Source organism: Calonectris borealis, chromosome Z (genome assembly GCF_964195595.1).
Source record: "Calonectris borealis chromosome Z, bCalBor7.hap1.2, whole genome shotgun sequence".
NCBI classification, from domain to species: domain Eukaryota; kingdom Metazoa; phylum Chordata; class Aves; order Procellariiformes; family Procellariidae; genus Calonectris; species Calonectris borealis.
In genome coordinates, this window is record NC_134352.1 from 70868290 (window position 1) to 70892344 (window position 24055).

The window sequence follows — 24055 nt, forward strand, 5'->3', positions numbered from 1 at the left end:
TAACTGAAATACTTTATGTCATTTACTCAAAATCGCCTCCGTTTGAAGTGCAGGTCTTGGCCTTTATTAAGACGTTGCTCTAAGTCTCTTATGGTGTTTCGGAGAATTTCAATTTCCTTGTTTTTTTCCTCCTGGAGATGCTGCAGTTTCTGTAAAAATGAAAGCAAAGGCTTAATTGTTAAGCATCACATAGAATTATGTAACAATACAATATGCTATTACTAATGATAAATATTCTAATAAGAATAAGTATGTTGTATCACAAAATTACAAAGATGACTTCCCCAGAATCCTATTTTTGTGACATCCCAAAATCCCAAGCCTACAAAACCAATAATGCACATATATAATTTATATCACAGTCATTTATGTCAGTTCTATCTTAAGTTCCCAGTTTAACAATTCTGTACTAAAACCACTTCACATGTGGGCTTTTGTTGTTGAACCTAGCTACATCAACATCAGTGCAGAAAGACATGAAATCAGTTGTCTGGAGGTGGGAGGGATGTGTGGGAGAGTGAGTAAGATGGACCCGTACGGCATGAAACGCCACCCCCCACCCCCCCACCCCCAAAGTTTTGCTGCAGAACACAGTAAAACCCCAGGGGACTGCTATTTGAGGCAGGCTGTAACAGTATTTAGCATCTGCGGACTACAGGCTATTAAAGCACATACCCGTCGATAGATACTTTGTGGCAAGACAGAAGCATCAGAAAATGATTTTGTTGTTTTATTCTGAACTCTTGCTAACTTAGCATTGAACTGAAAGAATCAGGAAAAGACAAAACATGAAGAACCCAACAGGGAAAAAAGTACATTAAATAACCAAGTATAACTTTCACTTTTTTAAAATGGATTTTGTACCTGAAAGTAGTAATAGCAAGCTTATGTACTATTTAATCCTAGGACAATGAAGCTACTTAAGTTTATTTTAAAAAGAACGCAATTACAAATTATGTTTCTTAAAAAAAATGTTTCAAAATATTGCAAAAAGTAAATAGTACCAATATTATAATCCAGATACATTTAGACGAACAAGACTACTAAAAAAAATTTTGAAGGCTCCACAGCCTCATGTCTGGAGGAGGAGAAAATGCAGAGGATGCTAAAAGCGTCTGAAACCATCACCCTTCCCTGATGTTCCAAGGATAACTCAGCCTGAACACTTTCACATCTTATTTCTTTTTTAATATGTGAAATGTTTGAAGTATTTCCTTAATTTTTTCTGTAATAAGAGTGGCTTAAAACCTGAGCCATGAAATACATGTTGAATTCTGCGACTCGAATCTCCGTAGGATTAGAAGACTTTAAGCTCTTGGAAGTTTATAAAAAAACGTATCTTCCCAGCATTCAGAAATTAAAAAGAATAAAAATAAGCAGAAAACATTGTTTAATTTTTTTTTTATTGCTGAAAAACTAGCAAAATTTTCAAAATAATTTAATTTAAAACAAGAACACAGCAAACTTCAGTCTCCCTAAACAGTGGGTAGAACTTGATTCCTGAGCAGAAGCAACTCAGATACCATTATGGAAGGGAGCACATGCCACTGATCTTTGCAGACAATCATTTTTTAAGTTTCCTAGGTTCCATCATATTACTTTGTTAAGTACTAATTAACGCTTTTCACTACACAGTCTCTTCCAAGTTTACCCAATGCCCAACTGACCTTTAACTCAGCTTTGTAATGCATACCTCTATCTGCAGTTTAATTATTTCATTCTGCTTCTCTTCATTTTGAATTTTCAGCTGTCTAGTTAGTTCTAATATTTCCAGTTCTTTTTTCTCTCTCTGTTCTCTACACTCCACTTCTTTTATTTCAACTAGTAACACAGTAACATCAAACACGATGATTACAGAAGGTGTTTAGATGGAAAAATAACATCATGTCCCAAATATTAAAACTTTTTTGAACAACAGGTCAGTATTTTGTGGGAAAACAATTTAATTCAAGCAAAAAACATACTTTAAAATTATGTGAAAACCACCCTGTCCCATCCCAGAAAGACAGAGAATCTTAAAAGTAGCATCATATTTTACAAAGAGTTGTCTGGCTTTTTTTAGCCAAGTGGATGACCAAAAAATCCTACTCTTCAAGGCTATTCCGGTAACTAAAAAAATTAATACTGAAATCAATTTTTTCTCATTTGCAGTAAGAAATTTGTGAAAATAATGTCCTACTCTCCGGAGCATAGCTGGAACACTCTAACAGCAGTCTAGCTTATAGTTCAAAGCAATATTCCAGCGAATACTTAACTCCAAATTTAATTCTTTCAGATTTTTAGGTCCAAGTTCCCAGTGTCTGTTCTACCTGTTTGGGAATTTCTGCTCATCCTGTGTTGCTGTACTATTGCCTCATTGCCAGTGTCTACTCTCTTGAGCAAAGATAAAGTTCAATTAAACGCTGTCCACTTCTAGCTTTCATATGTTTCCACTAAGAAGTGAAACTTGTACTTATCCTAGATGAAGTACAGCTCCTACGGGTGTTTTACCCAATGCTACAGCATTCAGTCTTCAGAGAACTTACATTTTTTTCTTATATCGCAATTCAACTGTGTTATTTCTAATTTGTGGTCTTCCTCTTTGTTTTTAATTTCTGTCATAAGTTTCTCAATCTGATCTTTATATTCCTGTGAATGTAAAAAGCTTTATAAATATCTTGAGGTGTCTGTGCTCTTAACCTTCTGCAAAGCACAACACTCATGTCAAAACGTACAGTATTCTATAATTCAGTACTTGTTTTATCCTCGATCTAGTAAATTCAAAATGCCCAATTACTTCTTCCACAATCTAGCTGAAGTCCACAGCTGAAAAATGTAGCAGATTTCATTGTATTGCAGCTATCAGTTAATATAAAATTTTAAATTGTACTTATTAGGAGAACAGGCAAATGGAGAGGTAATATTCCTTTCCCCAATCCAGGATCTGATACAGTGATGCAGTTAGTTAAGTGACTACAGTTTTACTATTGTGGATTTTTGACTGTAAGATTGTATAACAAAAATTGTGTTTAAAGTATGAATTTTGTTAATATTGCTTTTACAAAGTTTTCCACAGCTTCATACTGGCAGCAGTAGGAACATCAGTGGTGTTAGCAGTAGTGATGCTGGTGGCACTGGTACTCAGGTACGCCTATTATAGGTTTGCTCCAGTAAGTACTCCAGAATCATCAAGGAATTGGCTGTAGCTGCCAGTGTAGAGGTGCTTACTCCAAAGTTCTTGTCAGAGCCTTCTGACAAGGTAGGTAGCCACTCACCAGAGCGGTGCTCGGAGGTACTCACAAAGGCAGTTACTGGTTGGTGGTAATGGTATATATGGACATAGTCAAGTAAGTGCCTTCAGAACAACACTAGGAAGTTCCACCATGCCCATACATGTATATAATGTATAGAATCACAGCTTTCCTCAGGTCCTTCAGAAGGCATTACTTATTTTATTCTCAAACTGTCAAGATAACAGCTCTACTAGTATAAAAATTTAATTTTAGAATCATAGAATAGTTCATAGAATAGTATGGGTTGGAAGGGACCTTTACAGGTCATCTAGTCCAAACCCCCTGCCATGGGCAGGGACATCTTCAACTAGATAAGGTTGCTCAGAGCCCCGTCCAACCTGGCCTTGAATGCTTCCAGGGATGGGGCATCTACCACCTCTCTGGGCAACCTGTTCCAGTGTTTCACCACCCTCATTGTAAACAATTTCCTCCTTATATCTAGTCTAAATCTGCCCTCTTTTAGTTTAAACCCATGCGCCCTTGTCCTGTCACAACAGGCCCTGCTAAAAAATTTGCCACCATCTTTCTTATAAGCCCCCTTTAAGTACTGATAGGTCACAATAAGCTCTCCTCAGAGCCTTCTCTTCTCCAGGCTGCATAACCCCAACTCTCTCAGCTTTTCTTCATAGGAGAGGTGTTCCATCCCCCTGATCATTTTTGTGGGCCTCTTCTGGACCTGCTCCAATAGGTCCATGTCCTTCTTGTGCTGAGGGCTCCAGAGCTGGACGCAGTACTGCAGGTGGGGTCTCACCAGAGCAGAGTAGAGGGGCAGAATCACCTCCCTCGACCTGCTGGCCACGCTGCTTTTGATGCAGCCCAGGATACAGTTGGCCTTCTGTGCTGTGAGCGCACATTGATGGCTCATGTGCAGCTTTTCATCCACCAGTACCCCCAAGAGCTTCTCGGCAGGGCTGCTCTCAATCCCTTCATCCCCCAGCCTGTATTGATACCGGGGGTTGCCCTCATCCCAGTGCAGGACCTTGCACTTGGCCTTGTTGAAACTCATGAGATTCACATGGGCCCACTTCTTGAGCTTCTTCAGGTCCCTCTGGATGGCATCCCGTCCCTCAGGTGTGTCAACCGCACCACTCAGCTTGGTGTCATCTGCAGATTTGCTGAGGGTGCACTCGATACCACTGTCTATGTCACTGATGAAGATATTGAACAATACGGACCCCTGAGGGACACCACTCGTCACTGATCTCCATCTGGACATAGAGCTGTTGACCACTACCCTCTGGATGTGTCCATCCAACCAATTCCTCACCCACCAGACAGTCCACCCATCAAATGCATATCTCTCCCGTTTAGAGAGAAGGATGTTGTGGGGGACCGTGTCAAAGGCCTTACAGAGGTCCAGATAGACGACATCGGTAGCCCTTCCTCTGTCCACTGATGTAATCACTCCATCATAGAAGGCCACTAGGGTGGTCAGGCAGGACTTGCCCTTGGTGAAGCCATGCTGGCTGTCTCCAATCACCTCCCTGTCTTGCATGTGCCTTAGCATAGCTTCCAGGAGGATCTGTTCCATGATCTTCCCAGGCACAGAGGTGAGACTGACTAGCCTGTAGTTCTCTAGGTCTTCCTTTTTTCCCTTTTTAAAAATGGGTGTTATGTTTCCCCTTTTCCAGTCAGCAGAAACTTCACTGGACTGCCATGACTTCTCAAAGATGATGGATAGTGGCTTAGCAACTTCATCCGCCAGTTCCTTCAGGACCCGTGGATGGATCTCATCGGGTCCCACGGACCTGTGCACCTTCAGGTTCCTATGATCTTGAACCTGATCTCCTACAGTGGGCGGCTCTTCATTCTCCCAGTCCCCACCTTTGCCTTCTGCAGCTTGGATGGTGAGGCTCGAGCACTTGCCGATGAAAACCGAGGCAAAAAAGTCATTGAGTACCTCCGCCTTCTCCGTATCCTGGATGACCAGGTCTCCCATTTCCTTCCGGACAGGGCTCACATTTTCCCAAGTCTTCCTTTTATCCCCAACGTACCAATAGAATCTTTTCTTGTTGCCCTTGACATCCCTGGCCAGATTTAATTCTATCAGGGCTTTAGCTTTCCTAACCTGACCCCTGGCCACTCGGACAATTTCTTTGTATTCCTCCCAGGCTACCTGTCCTTGCTTCCACCCTCTGTAGGCTTCCTTTTTGTATTTGAGTGTGTCCAGGAGCTCCTTGTTCATCCCTGCAGGCCTCCTGGTGTTTTTGCCTGACTTGCCCTTTGTTGGGATGCATCGCTCCTGAGTTTGGAGGAGGTGATCCTTGAATCTTAACCTGCTTTCTTGGGCCCCTCTTCCCTCCAGGCCTTTGTCCCATGGCACTCTACCAAGCAGATCCCTGAAGAGGCCAAAGGCTGCTCTCCTGAAGTCCAGGTAGTGAGCTTGCTGTGCACCCTTCTCGGTGCCCTAAGGATCTTTAACTCCACCCTTTCATAGTCATTGCAGCCAAGGCTGCCCTTGACCTTCACATTCTCCACCAGCCCCTCCTTGTAGGTGACAACAAGGTCCAGCATAGCACCTCTCTTCATTGGCTCCTCTACCACTTGGAGAAGGAAGTTACTATTGACGGATTCCAGGAACCTCCCGGATTGCTTATGCCCTGCTGTGTTGTCCCTCCAACAGATAGCGGGATGGTTGAAGTTCCCCATGAGGACCAGGGCTTGTGAATGTGAGGCTGCTCCTATCTGTCTATAGAAGGCCTCATCCGCTTGGTCTTCCTGGTCGGGTGGCCTGTAGCAGACCCCCACCGAAATGTCACCTGTTATGTTAACTCATAGTTAGTGCAAACACAGGCAAAGAAAATCAGCAGTGAGATTCCTAGCCCTATACAGGTAACAGATGTGCAATCTTAGCACAGGGAACTAACACATCTTGTGACTAGCCATGCTGGTGTTACCTCCTTTCCAAAAATGAGTGGCATAGATAAGAAGTAGAGACATGGTAAATTTATTATAAGACACAGAGACCTGTTATCTTTGTAGTGTTTACTCCCAAAGAAACTATAGACAAAATTCAGACAGTTGTTGATTCTGTGGCAGTACAGCAGGCATTGTGAATATCAAAACCTTATTTCCACACAAAAATGTATTTTAATGCAAGGGATTAGATTTTACAATGTGAAGTTGAATCTAAAGCTAAATACAAGTGCTGTCTTTTTAAAACTAAAAAAACAACTGTATCTTAGATTGAGCCAGAGTTCTCAGCGCTTAGTGGTTTTGACCTCTTAGTCCCTCTAACACATTCTCATATTGATGTCATGAGACCAACTCTTCTCTTTTTACACATGATAAACACTAGGAAAAGTGCAACAATAATGGTTATCAGTAGCAAACCTGAGAATATAAAGATATATGAATACTACAACAGAGATAAAATATTATTCCTCTACTTAAAGAATGATCATTTGTGACGTACCTGTTCACAAGCCTTTAATTTTTCTTCCAAGATGTGAATGGTACCCTTCAGACTATCATTTTCATCTATGTAAATAAAAAACTATGTAATACACTAGAAAGTATATTTTGACAGTATTATTAGCATGAAAGCAGAATAAGGACATTACTTTCATTTTTTGACTTGTCTGAACTTTAAGAAACTTTTTTTGTAGACACGATAATCCTAATTTACAGAACTATATAATCTCAGTCTCAATTTTTTTCACAAGAAAATTCATAGTTTAATCATAACATTTGCCTACTACTTTGAACTGTCTTTAGCCTTCTGATAACTGATGCATTCAAGAAAATCTAGATGCAAAGTTCTTTGGCTCAGAAAATAAAAGATTATTATCATGGCTATTACAGTTTTGAATTAGGAGATGCAACTTTTTAAGTGTTTGTTTCCCAAAAGCTAGAAAATAGTATCTCAAAAAGAGAATTTGGAAAAAGAAGATAATGCTTTTTTTGATCATTAAAAGTCACTTTGAGTATTAAAAGCAGCCATATACTTCCAAGTTTTAGAAGTTTATTAATATTTATGCTAATATGCCTTGAACACACAATGGGTATAAAATTAACCACATGGTGTACAACTAAACTGTGGTATAAAGATATAGCAAATATTTATATGTTTTATTTTAAAATAGCAATGAGTAATTGCTAAATTTTAATAACATTTCACTGATTAAGACTCTTTGGTTTAACAAAGTGATAAAAACTATGCATAAACACTTCAATAGTCCAACAATTGAATGATACTTTCTCACTTTTTGTAAAATTGCCGTGGTATGCTGAAATAAATTTTAAGCCCAGCTATTGACTAAAAAAACCTCACTGCGACAGAACTTCTTTTACATGGGGGTTCTAAGTAGGATACTAGCAATAGACATTTATTAAGCATATAGACCACCAAAATCCGCATGGGATTTATTTTAGATACATTTTTTTTCCTTTCTGTTTGGCTGCCAGTGAGTTTCTCTCTCTGAAACAAAGCAATAAATATAAACAAAAAATTTAAATGCCTGCTCATTCTCAATTACAGTACAGTATATGTAAGAACATTTTTGCTTTTACCTTTCACGTTACACAGGTTTTCAATGGTTTGTGTTAGACCCTTTATCACATTCTGTAGAGTAGTACATTCTAAAATAAGTGAAAAATCCGGTATTTTTGAATAATTTCTTCACTATTTTTATTTTATATTTTGTTTGTAAACTTTTCTAAAATATTTTTAATCACCTTGAGTAAATATTAGTCTAAGTCTTCTTACTGACTATAAAAATAACAATAACTATAATAAATAACTATACAAATAGTTTTACAACAGATTAAAAACAATTTTATCAAGCAATACGAACAATTTCATAAAACTATTACATTTTTGTTTCTAGGCAGAAAATAAGGATGTTTTTTTTTCTGGGCAATAATGGAAGTTTTCTATATCAGTATTCCAGGAATTTGATGTAATTAATGAAACGGAGGCTTACTTTCCTGACAGCATTTTTGCCAATATTCTTTTTAACAAGACCAACATTATCCACTCCTTGCAGTTTCTCACCCCTTTTTTAGTGCGTATTAACATTCATCTTGTGGCTCAGCATAAACTTGCAGAGATTCAGAATATGCTACTATATTCCCGTTATCTCATTTTAAACAAAATAATTATGTGTGTGTGTGTGTACATACATGTGACTTGTTATCAGTTTACACATTTATATTTCATAGTTATTTTTCTAAATTGTATTTTTAATATTTGAATGCCATAGGACTGCCTGTAATATAACATTTGGTTTTCATTAAATACTATTTTTATCCCTATGTTCCTTGTAACCTTGCCAGTAAAGTTACAAAACATTCAAAGACTGGGAAGACAGGGGACACTAAAAGTGAGGTTGCTTACTCTTAAAATCTTTTTGTACTTCCAGAGTACCACTGCATTTCTTAAGTGGCTTTTAATTTCCGCAACAGATCAAGTACACTAAATAACAGTTACCCATCTCAGAAGACCAAAGCTCTGTTGAAAATTGTAGATGATCTAATTAAAGATTACATTACAAATAATGGAGTCGGGAAGATGACTTAAAATCCCAGCTCAGAGATTCAGTTTTCCACTCAATCTTTTTGACCTTTAGTTTATTCTTCCATCAAGTCCGCTTTTCACACAGCCAAGTACGTTAGCCAGCTGTATTCTCCCATTCCATGCTTTCAAAAAAACAGTAGAGGGAGCACGAACAGCACAAAAACATTGCCTGCCCTCAGTTCCTGAAATGGATCAAAAGATTTGTGGAAAAATCCTATTCAAAATCCGAAGCACTAGGTTAGCCCATTTGTACCAACTATTCCTACCACAAATCTTCTCCCATTTGAAAATGTATGGAAATAAATCCAAATGCTTGTAATTCATGCACAAATTGGAAAGACATCTATGCATTTGAGTAAACAATAGGACAGCAGCTAGTTTTACAATGAATCACAGCTATTTAAGTGCAAGCCACTCTTTTGACCAGTCGCAAGAATACCTGCTTATCTTTCTTTATCTTTAAAGGACGTATCTTGGCAAATCCCTTATGTAATTACAGTTGTGACTGGAAAAAATTACTGGGAACCCACAAGTTTTGCTTGCCTACATTAAGGAAGAAAGAGCAAAATTTTGCTGAATGGTTGCAGCTTTGTGGATCACTGGCATAGCATCTGTTATGGATTCTGTGTGGTTCCTTCCCTGTAAAGAATACTCCTTACATGCAGAAAGACTGAACAGCCTAAGTGCTCTTTTTTCATGTTTAATATCTATAATTTATTGCAGTTTCTTCCATCTGCATTTATAATTGAAGCTATTGGCTTTTTTAATAGGTCAATTACATCAATTACTTTTTCCTTTAACACCTTTGAAATGTTAAGTCAACAAATATGCAATCCTGAAGATGCTAAATAGAGCCACCTTAAGTGTTCCATAGACAATAATGTGATTGCTTTCTTTTTAAAAACTACAGTAAATTTTAGTTCAGAATTGTAACCTGCACCACAAGAGTCCATTTAGTCACCACAGAAAATGTTTAGGAGCAGAAAACAGGAATGCCAGACTTGCGCCTGTCTTAAGTGGATCTGCAATTATTTACACTAAACAAAAACAGTGGTTCTGCATCTCACCTTTGTTTAGCAAAGAACATATCAAGACAAACCAAAGCTAATTTATGACCTTTCAGAATATGTATACACTTGCCCAGTTGCTCATCTTTTCCCACCTTACTTTGGTTAAAGTGCTTCACTCTCCTCTCCCTCTTGGCTTTAGAAGTTTTCCTTCTTCCTTTGCATTTCCTTCAGCACTCTCACTCTTTTACCTTAACAATTCTAGAGACTTCTGGCAATCAAGGTATCAAGAAGCCCTCAGGTTCTCACTTATACTTGTTAGAGATTTCTTGGGGCGTGAAATGCTATTCCTATTTCTGTTTCTCATAACTAGCAAAGAGTTTTTTCAGCCAGGATAAAATTCCACTTCCTCCACCCCACCACCACTAGCAGCCACAAACTCTTCAGGGTAGGCGGAACAACAGCATTTCCTTCCATAGTGCTCTTTCTCTCTGGTGAACCATTCACCAGCATGTGGTCTCTCCTGTTTTTTCCTTAGCTGTTCTGTGAATTGCTTTGTGGTCTACTGATAAGCCTTCCATTCTAAGGCTGAGTTATTTACCTATCCTGTAAATTTATTTGCTCTTGTGTTCATAATTCATAATAGGATGAAATTGAGAATGGTCTTCAACTTGAGAATGTACATACATTAAGATTGTATGTTGGCACTGTTCATCAAGAAATTGACACAGCTCTCCAAACCCAGCAATTTCAGTTGCCTTTGGACTAACTCTTCAAATGATACTTTGAGGAAATTTGGGTTCTGGGAAGCAGCTAGGAGACATAAGGCTAGGAGACATCTTTTTTCCCAAGCCACAGTTGGCAGTATCACTGTATAAAAGCCATTCTCACAACTAGAATCTGTTGGAATAACTGTTGCCAGAGTAAGAAAGGAAGTATCAATGCTACATTTGGTCCCTTGCATCTTCTGTTCTACGCAGGATCCCTCTATATCCCCATCAATAAATAAGTGAGTGTTTTTAATTCCACAGTGCTTTGACTTTCAAAAAGCTTTTACAAAGAATCGAACTATCAGACGCAGCACTTTTAGTGCTCTGATTCTGAATACACAGTATGTTATTACCCCTTCTGAAGGGTCAATGTTGCAGGTGAATTTGATAAAGGTGCAAAGACCATTTCTATCCATTTCAAAAAGAAAAAGCAAAATGCTTTAGAAACATTATATACTTATTATAATTTATAATCATGACACCAACTGTAATGTCCTTTTGAAATACTTTTAACATTACAGTCACTGCTGATCTCCAGTAACATGGCAACTGTTTACCTGAAGATTCCTCTAACAGCATCCGCTGCAGAGTATGGCAATTTGCTGCCCAGGATGGTTTGTGAAACTCTGCTCTCTGATCACCATTAATGAATACAGTTAAAAAATATAAACTTATAAACACTTCATGCCATGATTCTTTAAGTATTTACCTTACTGGTAAGCACGTTAATCTAATAGAACAGCCATGATAACTGTCTTAATTTCTAAATACATTCTATCCCTTTGGCATCTCTCATTTGCCTTGTACTTCCTTACTATCAAGTAAGGCTGGATCGATGGGCTGAGGCCAACTGTACGAGGTTCAACAAGGCCAAGTGCTGGGTCCTGCACTTGGGTCACAACAACCCCAGGCAACGCTACAGGCTTGGGGAAGAGTGGCTGGAAAGCTGCCCAGAGGAAAAGGACCTGGGGGTGCTGGTTGACAGCCGGCTGAACATGAGCCGGCAGTGTGCCCAGGTGGCCAAGAAGGCCAACGGCATCCTGGCCTGTATCAGAAATAGCGTGGCCAGCAGGTCTAGGGAGGTGATCGTGCCCCTGTACTCGGCACTGGTGAGGCCGCACCTCGAATATTGTGTTCAGTTTTGGGCCTCTCACTACGAGAAGGACATTGAGGTGCTGGAGCGTGTCCAGAGGAGGGCAACGAAGCTGGTGAAGGGCCTGGAGCACAAGTCTTATGAGGAGCGGCTGAGGGAACTGGGGTTGTTTAGCCTGGAGAAGAGGAGGCTGAGGGGAGACCTCATCGCGCTCTACAACTACCTGAAAGGAGGTTGTAGTGAGGTGGGTGTTGGTCTCTTCTCCCAAGTAACAAGCGATAGGATGAGAGGAAATGGCCTCAAGTTGTGCCAGGGGAGGTTTAGATTGGACATTAGGAAAAATTTCTTTACTGAAAGAGTGGTCAGGCCTTGGAACAGGCTGCCCAGGGAAGTGGTGGAGTCACCATCCCTGGAAGCATTTAAAAGGTGTGTAGATGAGGCGCTTTAGGGACATGGTTTAGTGGGCATCACGGTGTTGGGTTGACGGTTGGACTTGATGATCTTAGAGGTCTTTTCCAACCTTAGTGATTCTATGATTCTAAGTAGCTTTCAGAACCACCTTTTGGATGGCCCACATTGTTCCAAGGTCCTGCTTTTCACTTTTTTTGTTACTGCTACTAATAGCTCTGCAATCTCTCTTACTCATTGACCATTATCCTTGGCTTCCAACAATTCTGCCTCCTATCTATATCTGTACTAATTTGTACAACTACCATAACTTTAATATTATTGAGATTTGTTTTTTCTTGACTATCCCTGCTGCTAAAACTTTAGTTCATATTTCATCCTGTTTGCTCTGGTATTTTTACTTGGACTTCTGCCGTCCACATTTTTTTTTCCATCATGTGTTTCAAAACAGCTCCAGAGATCATTCTCTGCAGTAATATCAGCATAGCTTTCTCCTCAAATCATTTCACTCTGATCTCATCGAGGTGAGGCACTACTATTTACAAAGCTCAACCCTCTCTTCTGACTTCCATCTATTTTCAGTCCATTCTACTTCCACTGTCCTTGTTGCAGTCATCCCAGCTGCTCCGATTTCCTATGTTGTCTCTTTCCCTTTCTCTACTCTCTTTTATCCCATAGATTTTAGGGTGTGGTGGTGCATTCCCTCCCGGCTTTCTCCTGGGCCGCTTGTTGATCTCAGAAATTCACGTGAAACCTTTGCCTTGGTGTACTGAGTCTAGCGGTTAAGTGCTCCTTGACCGCACCAGAAACTCTGCATAGCTGAGGCTGGGAACGTACTCCTACTGAAGTAGGAGGGGTGGTGGCCCAGGTGTCATCCCCTGATACCTTTTTCTGAGTTGTAGCTCAAGTGGAACAATACTGAAATCTTGAGAATTTTAGTAACTACCACCTTGGATCGTGGCCAGGTTGGAAATTTATGGATGACTAAAGCCAATCATCTTACAAACCTATAAATGGTGGTCCTGAGACCCTTTGAGGTCTCCTGGACCTCAGTGGGCTGCACCTAGCATATCCCTCTGAGTGGGATGCCTCTCAGAGCTCACAAATTCTGAAGTCTGCAATATTTAGAGGACTGTTGCCGAGTGCCATGGGACCTGGGCTGAAACACTCCTCACCTGAAACACTCCTCAAGGCTTAACCCTGCACCCATTGAGAAATGCCAAGACATTTGACATAAATATTTCACTGAACTTGAGGGGAATTTTTAACAGGTATACCTTTTGTACATTTATATATATTTCTCTGTGTGTGTGTGTGTGTGTGTGTGTGACCTAATAGTAAGCATAATCTGCAATTAAGTTACTGTCGTGGTTGTAGCAGACTCTACTAACTTACTTTGTAAATGTTAATCATTAAGTGCTGCTAAAATCTTGTGATCCACTTTAAAACTGTGAATGAACCTTAGACTGCTGCTGAACATATATAATCCCTTAGACATAAACCATTGACCAAGTCTGAGACCAGGGGTAGATCCAGCCGCACCTAGACTCCTTTCTGAGGAGGAGTTTAGAAAGCAAGGGGGTCTACTCTGAACCTCATGACTCAATGGGAGGGTCTCCCTTATCCTTTTCGTCCTTGGTTTCTGTACAAATCATTCTAGCTCAATTATAACATGATTTTCCTTTGTATACTTCATCCATGTAGTAAGTGATAGAGTGAACCTTGCCTTCGAACTCTTAAAGTCGCGCTTTTATAAATCTCTATTAAAATCACTTTCTGCTAATACCTTTGATGGTGATTCTTTGGGTGGCCTCTAAACCACTCATTCACGACACATGGTAAGAATGATTTCTTCTTTTTGTCCACCTTTTCCTTTCCCTTTTAAAAATCTATTTTGTATAAACCCCCTCCTCTCTGTTTTTGCCAGTAATGAAGCCTCTTGATCTGTTTCTGAATGACTGTCTGCATTGTCTTTTGTGCTTAATAGAGAAACAAATGGCTCTAATGAGTCAGACTAAAGTTCCATCCAGTTCACTATCCCACTTCACAATACCTAGTAGAAGATACTTCAGGAAAGCGGGAGAAAAGTTGGATAAACATTACCCTTAATATATCCTCTCAGCTTCCAAAACACAAGAAAAAGGGAGACCTGAGTGACAGGTACTGTCTTTGTGTTTAAAAAATTTGTTAAGTTTTGTTACATGAATTTTTCTAACCTTTTTGGACTAATCTATACTTCTGTTACCACATGCTTCTGTGGAATTGATTTAACAATTTTATTTTGTAATGTATGGAAAAGTTCCTCCTTTTGTTTGCTTTAAATTAATCAACAAGTTTGATTTCCATCTAGTTCTCCTATTACATTGAACAGTAAATATTCATTCCCTTGTCACTTTCACTACGCCATTCATAATTTTACACTACGAGTCATACCAGCTCTATTCTTTCTCTTTAGGCTGAAAAGTTTCCAGTCAACTTAAGTCTTTCTTCAGATGTTCCAAAATTGTGACCAAACCTGTGGGGGTCTGTGCAGAGATTAAATCTCATACAGATAAAAAATCTAAGCTCTTCAGTCCTTTAGAAGTTAAACAGATGCCTGGACAGAACAAGACACTGAGACTCCACCAATATCCAAGATACTTCACCAATTACAGAATTAATTTAAGTGAGCAAAATTCAAAGAGGAATACTAAAACTTCAACATAACCGTCAGCACGGTACAGGGAAAATGTATTCCAGACCCCAGACTGGGCTATCAGACTGTCCCTAAACAAACCAAATCACACAAGCAACTAAGAAATACAATTCTTCATGTTACCTTGGAGCACCAGCCCCACCAGTCTGACATGCCATCTCCAATTACAGGCAAGCTTTGACATTTCAGAAGGCAGCAAAATATGCATTCAAGAATGCATCTGGCTCATTTCTCATTGGGCAAACAGCTTCTGGTGACCAGGTGAAACACAACATTTGTCATATTGATACCAATGGAACAGATCAGCTGGGGGCACGATAGTGTCAGTGCTGACCTTACTTTTCCCAAATGTTGACCCTATTGTTCTACACAGACACCTGAGCCGTTTATGGGTTAACATAAGTCACAGACTAGCACTTTAAGTAAAACTGCTGATGTTAATTTGCTTAAAAATGATGGCTTTGTAAACTGTGGCAGCTCACTGGAAGCTCAGGAGGCCTGCATGGATGGGAAAGGTAAATGTTTGGGCACAATAACATCAGCAGGTGTACCAAGCTCATCTGACCCTCTCCCTCTTTCCCTGCCAACACATTGTTTCCTTGGAAAAGGAGGTAACGCAATCAAAAGAAAAAAGATGAAGAGGAAAAAATGAAAGAAAATATAAAAGGAAAGTTTTTCTTTTATAGGTATGGCATGCACTCAAAAATATCTTAAAGTGGGTGGATATTAACATCAACTGGAAAATAGTTACTTTAATGCAGTTCTCAAGATGTGTTTGTGGATTAAAGTTACCTGATTTATGCAAATGAGATGGATTCCATTACATGAGCCAAGATTAAGCATTACTGTTTTTCACACAGTATCTTAGATGCTTGCTATTTTATTTTTGTACTTTATATGACTGAAAATAATGGAAATATTTCTCAGAACTTCCTGAATATATGCAAAAACCATACTGTTTTTTAAAAAATAACTTACCTTCTTTTACTGATTCCTCCTTTGATTGGCTTAATGTTAACAACATGTTACATTTTTCCAGCTGAAGAACCAGTAGGTTATTTGCTTCATTAATTTCTGATATTTTCTAGAAAATCGGAAAAAGACTAAAGTTACATTAATATCTTTTGATTTAAGTTTTAAATCTTGAGTTTTAAATTACTAGAACATTTAACAGTTTCACAACACTGCAGTCACAAACCTGTATTATTTGCCATTCTGGAAATTCCGTTATAGGGAAGAACGATAGGAGACTTTACAGCCTGTGCTATTGCGAGTTTAGCCTGCAGAAATAAGGATGCCAGCTTACGTCACTAGTTATAAACTGGTTTCTTCTCGATTCTGGAGTCCACAGTCTGGACCAATCCTCAGTAAGGTTTTTTCTACTGCTCCGCGTATGAGGCTGTCAATGCCCTCACTGAGCACCAATATGAGAAATGGGTGTGAACAGGAATTGGTATAATATGATTTTTCCATGAGAAATGCTAAATTTATTCCAGGTGCCCCTTTTATATTATCTCTAGCATGGATTTACTGATCGGGAAATCACCAGGGAGCTGGCCAATGTGGGCCTGACAAGAAATACAGTACCGATTTTCCTCAGTGGATCAATCTTTTAAGAACTGACATACACATAAAATAAAGAGAGCTCAATAAATATGGAATATAAGAACAGATGCTCCTGCTATGGCAATGAAGTTTTTCTAGAACAAGGAGCAATTCCTGAAAGGATAGTCCAGCAAAGCTGTGTAATGCTGTAATCTCCAACAGCAGCTTCTGATACAAAGGGGACACTTCCATGCTTTTCCTGAGAAGCCAAAATTGGCCTCTGCACCATTAAAATTCTAGCCCAGAAACAAAGGCTTCTCAGACTCCACAGAAGTCACTCATATCACTCTGAGATCCAGTCAATACAAACACTTTCCAAACAAAGTTGGTATTACAAGGCATATTAATAAGAATAAGCTGATACCACTTCGAAGAAAATTCCACTTGAAAAGCTTATTAAAATGTCACAAAGTATTTATAGATAGCAGTTTCAACATTTTTTACCTTCTTCACTTACCTTTTCTATCTCTGAGAAGTTATCTAAAAGTTTATCAAGGTTCACCACACTGATTTTCTTCATAGTTTCTTCATGGGTGTGATTCATTTATTTCTGTAACATATAATCCAGTGATCACTGTATATATAAAAAGTAGATCTATGAATTAATATATTTCTCATTCATACTGTGTCAGAAGACTTCATATGCACAAATGCAAGCAGAGCAAAGAACACTTTTTTTAAAAATTAAAACTATTTTTGCATGTGAAGCTAAACTTCAACCTTAGATCTTTCATTTCTACGAAACACAATGAATGTCAGGAAGCCCAAGCAAAATCTATGAAACTATTAGATGATATAGTTGAATTTGGAATTTTTTTCTGCAATTAAAAAATAACCCTGAATCCACTTCCATAGACACAATGATGCAATTTTACCTAAATATATTAGTGGTCTGCATGTAGGATGCTTTTAAAACATATGACCAATTTCTCTTTAGATACGCTGCTAAAACAGACTGGTCTTCCTGTCCTCGTTTTAAAGAGTAGGAAATTCAATCAATTGAAACAATTACTCATTCTCTACTGTGCATATTTTAGAGGTAACAGATGAAATTTTGTGAAGTTTGATGAACTTAAAAAATGTTATTTAAGTAAATGAGATTTTACTAGGCACACAATAATGAAGGATCTAGACCTTTTACCTGTGTAGATGGTCTAATACTTAACTACTCAGACTTCAAGTTACTTACACATTTTCTTATAAAAAATTTGCATTAATATCAGTGATGAGACACTGCAGCACATAAACCTTACTGTATGAGTAAAAAGTATTTTGAAAAGCACCCATATAATTCCATATTATCAACACAATTCCTATTTTTAGCAGAAGTTCTACTTACAGAATCTTCAACATACATTTGCAAGATGGATCTGAAAGACACAATATGAATGCTTCTAACAATATTGAAACTATCTCTAAACATCAGGCTCCATGAAACAAAAATTCCAATACCAGATAAGCCATGTATTCCAGAAAAAATCATCACTTCTATGTGGCAATGTATGAACCGTCTTTTTACAAATAACAAAAAATTGCAATGAGAGAGATGAACCAGAAGTTAGAATGTGTGCACTACCCAGAAACTGAATGGGTTTCCAGACAGAAATACTTAGAGTAAAGTTAGGTGGAAATAGATATGTAAATGAACAACTACTAAGCAGGAGCCAAAATTAGATAACTGAATTATTTTCTCAGTCATTCAATATTTACAAGTCTTTACGTGTGTGTAACTTCTTTATCAAAGCAGTAAGATAAAGATAATGGTTCTGTGTGTTTAATACTCATTTCTCTCTTGTATCCACTGTTTCCTCAGAGGGACTAAAACTAATTAATTAGCCAAAGCTAATTAACTTTTTTTTTTTTAAATCAACAATTTTTGAGAATATATGCAACATGAAAGAACTAATGCTTCTAAGTTAAATTAGTGATTTTTTACTAAGTTAGCAATCTTAATGACAACTGTTATTACAATGCAATGATTTGTTAAAATGGAGCTTAAAATATTTATTCAGGCCATTCAATTTTGTAAAATAATTACATATCTTAATATTCTATTAGCTGATAATCTAAATGTACACTATGAACGCTAAGCCCTGATCTTTCCAGTCCTTATCATGGGCAGTATCTTATCTGTTTGTCAATCACCATCTCTTTTCATCATGCTCTTAAAACTCTGTTTTGCCCTCTAAATTTTGACTGAGGATGGGAGTTCAGGGACCTGCCATGTTGTGTGCTGTTTTGTTTGTGTGTTTTCTTATTCCATGGCACCATTTGTTCTCTCAGAAGACAGGATGCGCTCAGCACTTGGCAGCATTAGGCAACAGTGCCACTGGGAATAAAACTGCTGAACTGAAACAGTAAATGAAAAATAATATGTTGTATTACTAATGTGGTATTTTTCCAGCAGGAAAACTCATCACTTTTATTTTTGTGTATATTATTATTATATATGTTATGTCTTCCAAAGGCATTTTTGTTAAGCCTCCCACCACTGTTTTGAACTATGATATTTATTTCACTAGGGGGAAAATTAAACATTTAAAATGTATTTTTGACTGTCATAAAACTGACAGCTTTATTTAATCTCTCTTTAGCCCCTTGTCGTCCATGCTCTCTCAGTATCCTTTCTTAAGTATTGTAGTTGATGATCTGATTTTGGAATTTAAGATTTCATTTTTGCTTCATGAAACAGTGATGATCTGATTTCCGAATGTAAGGTTTCATTTTTGCTAACAGTGAAACTTGTATTTATAACCAAAATAAAACAAGTAGATATCAATTTTTAACTGCATATCTCAATTGAATACAGTAATTATGCAATAATAGGCACTTCAAATAGTCTCATCATTTTTCTGAACTCCACCCTTCTTTAAGATAGGCACCTGACATTTGCATTGACAATAACCCTGCTTTAATTACTCCTCTTTGAAGACCCTGAGCGCATTTAAACATGGTTTAACAGATCAAAATTATGACCACCCAAGTAGCACCCACAAGCGGGGTGAATCCCATCCGCTCATCCGATTTCACAGACAACTGCAACAGGACAGAAGCACCAGCTGCACCACTGCAAACCCCACCGACAACGCCCATGAGTCCTAGCGACCCTCTTTCCCTCTCCCACCTCTGCAGTTTGGCTACACAAAGTAGGTAGAAGTAAGGGTAGAAGTAAGACATTCTCACAGTCTCAGGGGCACAAGTCACTCAAAGCACTGCCTTTTACTCCACAGTGCGTGGGCAGCTCCGTATCAGGAGCAGGGTGACAGCGCTCCCGACACGGGCGACAAGACAACCCCACCTCGCCCTGTCCCGCTCCCCCACAGCTAGCTGAGGAGAACCGGCACGCGCGCACCCAAAGGCGGGAAAACAGCCCCACCGCGCGGAGCGTACCACTACCGACCCTGTGGGGACTGCTTCGCCCCCCTCCCCGCCGGCCCGCTGGTGGGCTCGACCGCATGCCCGCGGTTGGACGGAGTTGCTCCGCATTGCCCTGCGGCTGCGGGCAGGGGTGAGGGGGTGCGCTGAGGGGAGAGCAGGGGTCGCTGGTGGCCTCTCGGCGCCTCTCACGAAGTCTCCACGGGATAAACGTCTCCTTGGGGACAGGGTGACGGGGAATTGGGGGCAGTGGACCCCGATGCTGTCCTGGCATAACCCCAAGGGCAGCGCCACCACTCGCCATCTCTCCAAAAACCTCAGCAGAGCACCTGTTGAGGCCCTGATTTCACTCCTCTGTGTAGCATGTGAATTATCAAATGGCTTTTCGCATCGACATTAACATCAGCTGAGGAGGGACTTCATCTGAGAATGAACGTTCCTTTGAACAGCAACACATAGGCGTTGGTGGCAGTGCTTCTGTGAGTGACGGAGAGACCGATCGATTCCCTTTAGTGCTGGTTTCTCGGTATTTATACTGTGCGTGTAACTATGGCTACCGAGCAGTGATACTCCCTGGCTTATCACTCCTTTTTCTGAGGGAAATTACCACAAAGGGCTTCTGAGGAAAGTTCCCAAGACATCCACCTCAGTGCGGGCGCACACCCCGAGGCTGCTGAGCTGGAGGTCAGTACTACAAGCGGGATGTTGTCCGCTCTGCGGGCAGGCTGCTTCATGTGGGCAGAGTATGCGGCTCCTGCTGCGGTGCTGGTGGTGACTGAGGGCTGTGCCGCTGCTTTGGGTAGGCGGGGAAATTGATTGCTTCTGCTAAAATATGAAAAGGAGCAAGTTACATTTTTTTTTTTTCTGTTACTGAAATTTGATAGCAAGTCCTGTCAAGGTTACCCTATCCTAACATATTTAGTATCCTGCCAGGCTTTTTTTGTAAAGTAGACATGTAGGACTGATAGGGACCCACTGGGTTGCTGAATGAAATCGCCGTGAAATCAGAGGCAACCAAGCCCTGGGGTCCCACAGGAAAACAAAACAACTTCCCCTCCTATAGCTTCTTCCCACCTTACTAGGTGTAAATTGCTTCTTTTCTAGGCTAAAGTTGAGTTGATGACCAGGACATACCAACCTCTTTTTAATTCTGCTAGGATTGCTAATGTAAGGTTTAATATCCTGCCTTACCATGGAAACAAACTGTGCTGAGGCAGTGGGGACTCTTCAGCAATTGGCTTCCTATCAGTAAGTGTTGTAACTGTAGAATAGGCTTCTTAGCTAGATACCCTTGCTGAAAACTTCACAGAAAAACATTAACCATTTTGTCATTTAAATGATCATAACTAGGTTTCGGGGTTAGCAGTGCTGGGTGAGTGACTATTTGTAACACTTAAGAGACTCACTGAATAATTTAGTTTGGAAGGCACTTCTAGAGCTTGCGTGGATTAAACCCCTTCTCCAAGCAGGGCCAGCTTCAAAGCTAGAATGGGTCACTCATGGCTGTGTCGAGTTTGGAATACGTTCAAGGAGAAGGTTGTCTTATGGCGCAATCTGAAGAGGAATTGTTTTACAGGCATGGACTTAGACAGAAACAACTGTTAATTTACTTTATGGACATAGATTTTTTCAGAAACAGGCTGTAGAATTACATTTCTAGAGCCACATCTGCGTGCTAGAATAAATGGACTTGTTCTCAGAAATGCTAAATATGCCGTAGCATTCTCAGACGGTCTGGTTTTGTTTGTAATGGAGAGGGAAGATGTTACATCTTGAATGCTTATTGATGCTGTCCTCAAGAGCAGAACTGCCTGCCATGCAGATCAGAAGCCATGGGAGCATGCAGGACCCTGCATGCCTGAGCATGTCCAGAGAAATAACAACCTACCAGTCATGGTCACAAATGCTGTTGGCAGGACCTACTTTATCAGAATGTCTGAGGGTTGGTGTCCACTGGGATATAATCGTAGACAAAGTGATGAAAATAATTTTTGTGGATAGAAGATCTGCAGCTGAGATACAAATAGGGAAAGGACTGTCATAGCCATTGACCAGACTTGAAACACCAAGTGTGTTATGATGATGGATACTAATAGGGAAAGAGGCACTCCTGTCATCTTCCAGTGAACTCAGTACATGCTGCTTGTGTCTTCTAGCGCACTTTCCCAGCTTCACTGACCAATTTTTACAAAATCTGTTACACACTTCCGGTTGTCCTTGAAAACTGCAGCACTGCCAAAACCTGTTCAAAGGGTTGGTACTTAAAGAAAAAGATTCCAAGTTTAATAAAGTTACTTGTTGGAGAAGACTAGATCAATGTTTTAGTCAAAGTGAAACGTCACAGCAATAAGTGCTCGTCTTAGACCCAGAAAAAGGTGCACAATCACTGTTGATTGCTATAAAGATTAAAAAATCCCATAAACTCTGAGTGGTGAGGATTTTAATGAACAGTAAACCACAGCGTATTGCACAGACTGTTTTTTGTGGTAATTATTTAGTGGTGGTTTTTTTTTATAGATCACAGGAAGACAGGGAATGAAGACTGAAATCCAATTCTCATGATTAGGCAAAAATGTTACCCTGTGGCCATATGTTATATTTGCAGTAATGCTATGCTAAATGACCCATATGTAAATATGTCATTTAACCAGTGGGAAGGTGATTACTATGACCATTCTGGGGAAAAAAAAGCAGAAAAAAAAACCTTTAAGGGAAAAACGTATGACAGATTTTGACACAGAAATCCACAGAACAAAAAAATCCCTAAGACAGAACATTTAACTTAAAATAGGTTTAGCAGTTAGCAAATTTTCTTTTGTTTTAACTTTTAAAATATTGCTGCTAAACTAGTAAGCAGTTTAGTACTGCAAACTTCCAAAAGATGAGTTTTTCTCGTATAGTTCATTTAGAGTTCATTCTATTTTTTTGCCTTTTTATAAGGTAGTAACTTCTCTGGCAAGACAGCTCTAGAGTCTGGTGGTCACTGGAAAAATGTCTGACATCCACCGTGTATTAGGCAAGTAGGGAGGTCTTTTGTGGTAGAAACCAGCAGGGTGCTGCTGTCTTAACACACTGCGACCTACAGAGGGTTTCTAACACAAATGGAAAACACAAATGGCTTTTATTGCTGTTATGAGCAAACCTGTAAGAGAAACTTCTGTGCCAAAGACCTATGGCATGGCGGCCCCAGCCATGTTTCCTATTCTGTTTCTCACAAACAGCATAATCTGTGGATGTTTAATATCTCATGGTTAGGCATAAGGTTGAGTAATTTTTTGCTGATCTTCATGTTATTATTACATTTTTATGGTCTTTAATACCCTTCCTTACAACCCCAGCCATATCAGAGGAATGAATCAGCTGCATTTAAGTTAAGGTTTGCAAGATTCAACTCAGTTTACAAAATGGTTGTTTTCCTCTTACTCTGAAGAGCACATGAAAGGAAGAGCATAGGTTTTAACCTGCTCTAGACTGGTAGGGCACTCATCACAGTGTTTAACATACTTTAGTGTCTGGCTGCAGGGTAGCTAGTAAGATGGGGGATAAATTATACTATCATGCATCTTGGGGCATCAGCATGCTGTTTGCTATGATGTTGTATTCCTTTTGCTAAAAGGATTTATTTTTCTGCTTTAGGAGATGAAAGCTGTCAGGAGGGTATAGAAGCACCCATTTCTGTTGCATTCTCCAAAATGTTCTGTATTTGTCCAAAGGATGAAAATATACAAATATACACCAATACATACAAATACATGTTTATTAAGTAGATTAATGTATTAGAACACACATAAATATGGATATTTAAATATATAAATAAATATGTGTGTAGGCAAATATATTCGTTAAAGCAGTATCTGTAGCCATTAAAGTAACCTCAGTAAAAATAGTTGATTGTATGTTACCATCACTCATGCATGTTTGTAACCTAAGTCTTGGGGTGGGAGGTTTTAGAAAAAAAAAGAAAAAAGACGACTACGTTTGTGACCTTATCCTCATAATTGGAGCCATCAAACAACATAAAAGGCCACTTAGTTTCAGCATGTGCTTGAGCTGTTATTTCGTTCAGAAACAGAACAGAAATGTTCTTCCACAATGTATTTTTTTCCTCTGTGCTTGTGTCTTTTTGCTTGGCAAAGGATGACCGAATCTTTGCTTTATAGCTTCAATAATTGGAAAAATAATGGCTTAGCATTAGTGTTTACGGTATGTATCAAAATACAAGTTTAATTATTTGTAACAGGACATTGGTAGGCAGTAAATTTCTGATGTTGCTTATATGAATTCCATATTCTTGTATTTCAGCAGGAGTGTT

At 39.3% G+C, this 24055-nt stretch overlaps 1 protein-coding gene across 1 annotated transcript; it reads right to left on the minus strand.

Moving 5' to 3' along the window:
* Nucleotides 1–26: 26 nt before the first annotated feature.
* CCDC152 (coiled-coil domain containing 152) lies at nucleotides 27–16912 on the minus strand. Its single transcript, XM_075138239.1, has 8 exons — nucleotides 16826–16912; nucleotides 15742–15847; nucleotides 7785–7853; nucleotides 6688–6752; nucleotides 2526–2628; nucleotides 1694–1821; nucleotides 676–762; nucleotides 27–149 (listed from the first exon to the last, which is right to left on the minus strand). Exons 1-8 carry the CDS (start codon nucleotides 16910–16912, stop codon nucleotides 27–29), a joined length of 768 nt encoding a protein of 255 aa, XP_074994340.1.
* Between the last annotated feature and the right edge of the window lie 7143 nt (nucleotides 16913–24055).

Excerpts from the sequence above, each read along its gene's own strand:
- CCDC152 (XM_075138239.1), bottom strand. The coding sequence starts at position 16,912 with ATGAATCACACCCATGAAGAAACTATGAAGAAAATCAGTGTGGTGAAC. Across the intron at positions 2,629-6,687 it reads AATTAAAGGCTTGTGAACAG|GAATATAAAGATCAGATTGA; the intron begins GTACGTCACAAA and ends TTACATTCACAG. Across the intron at positions 1,822-2,525 it reads TTGCGATATAAGAAAAAAAT|TTGAAATAAAAGAAGTGGAG; the intron begins GTAAGTTCTCTG and ends CTGTGTTACTAG.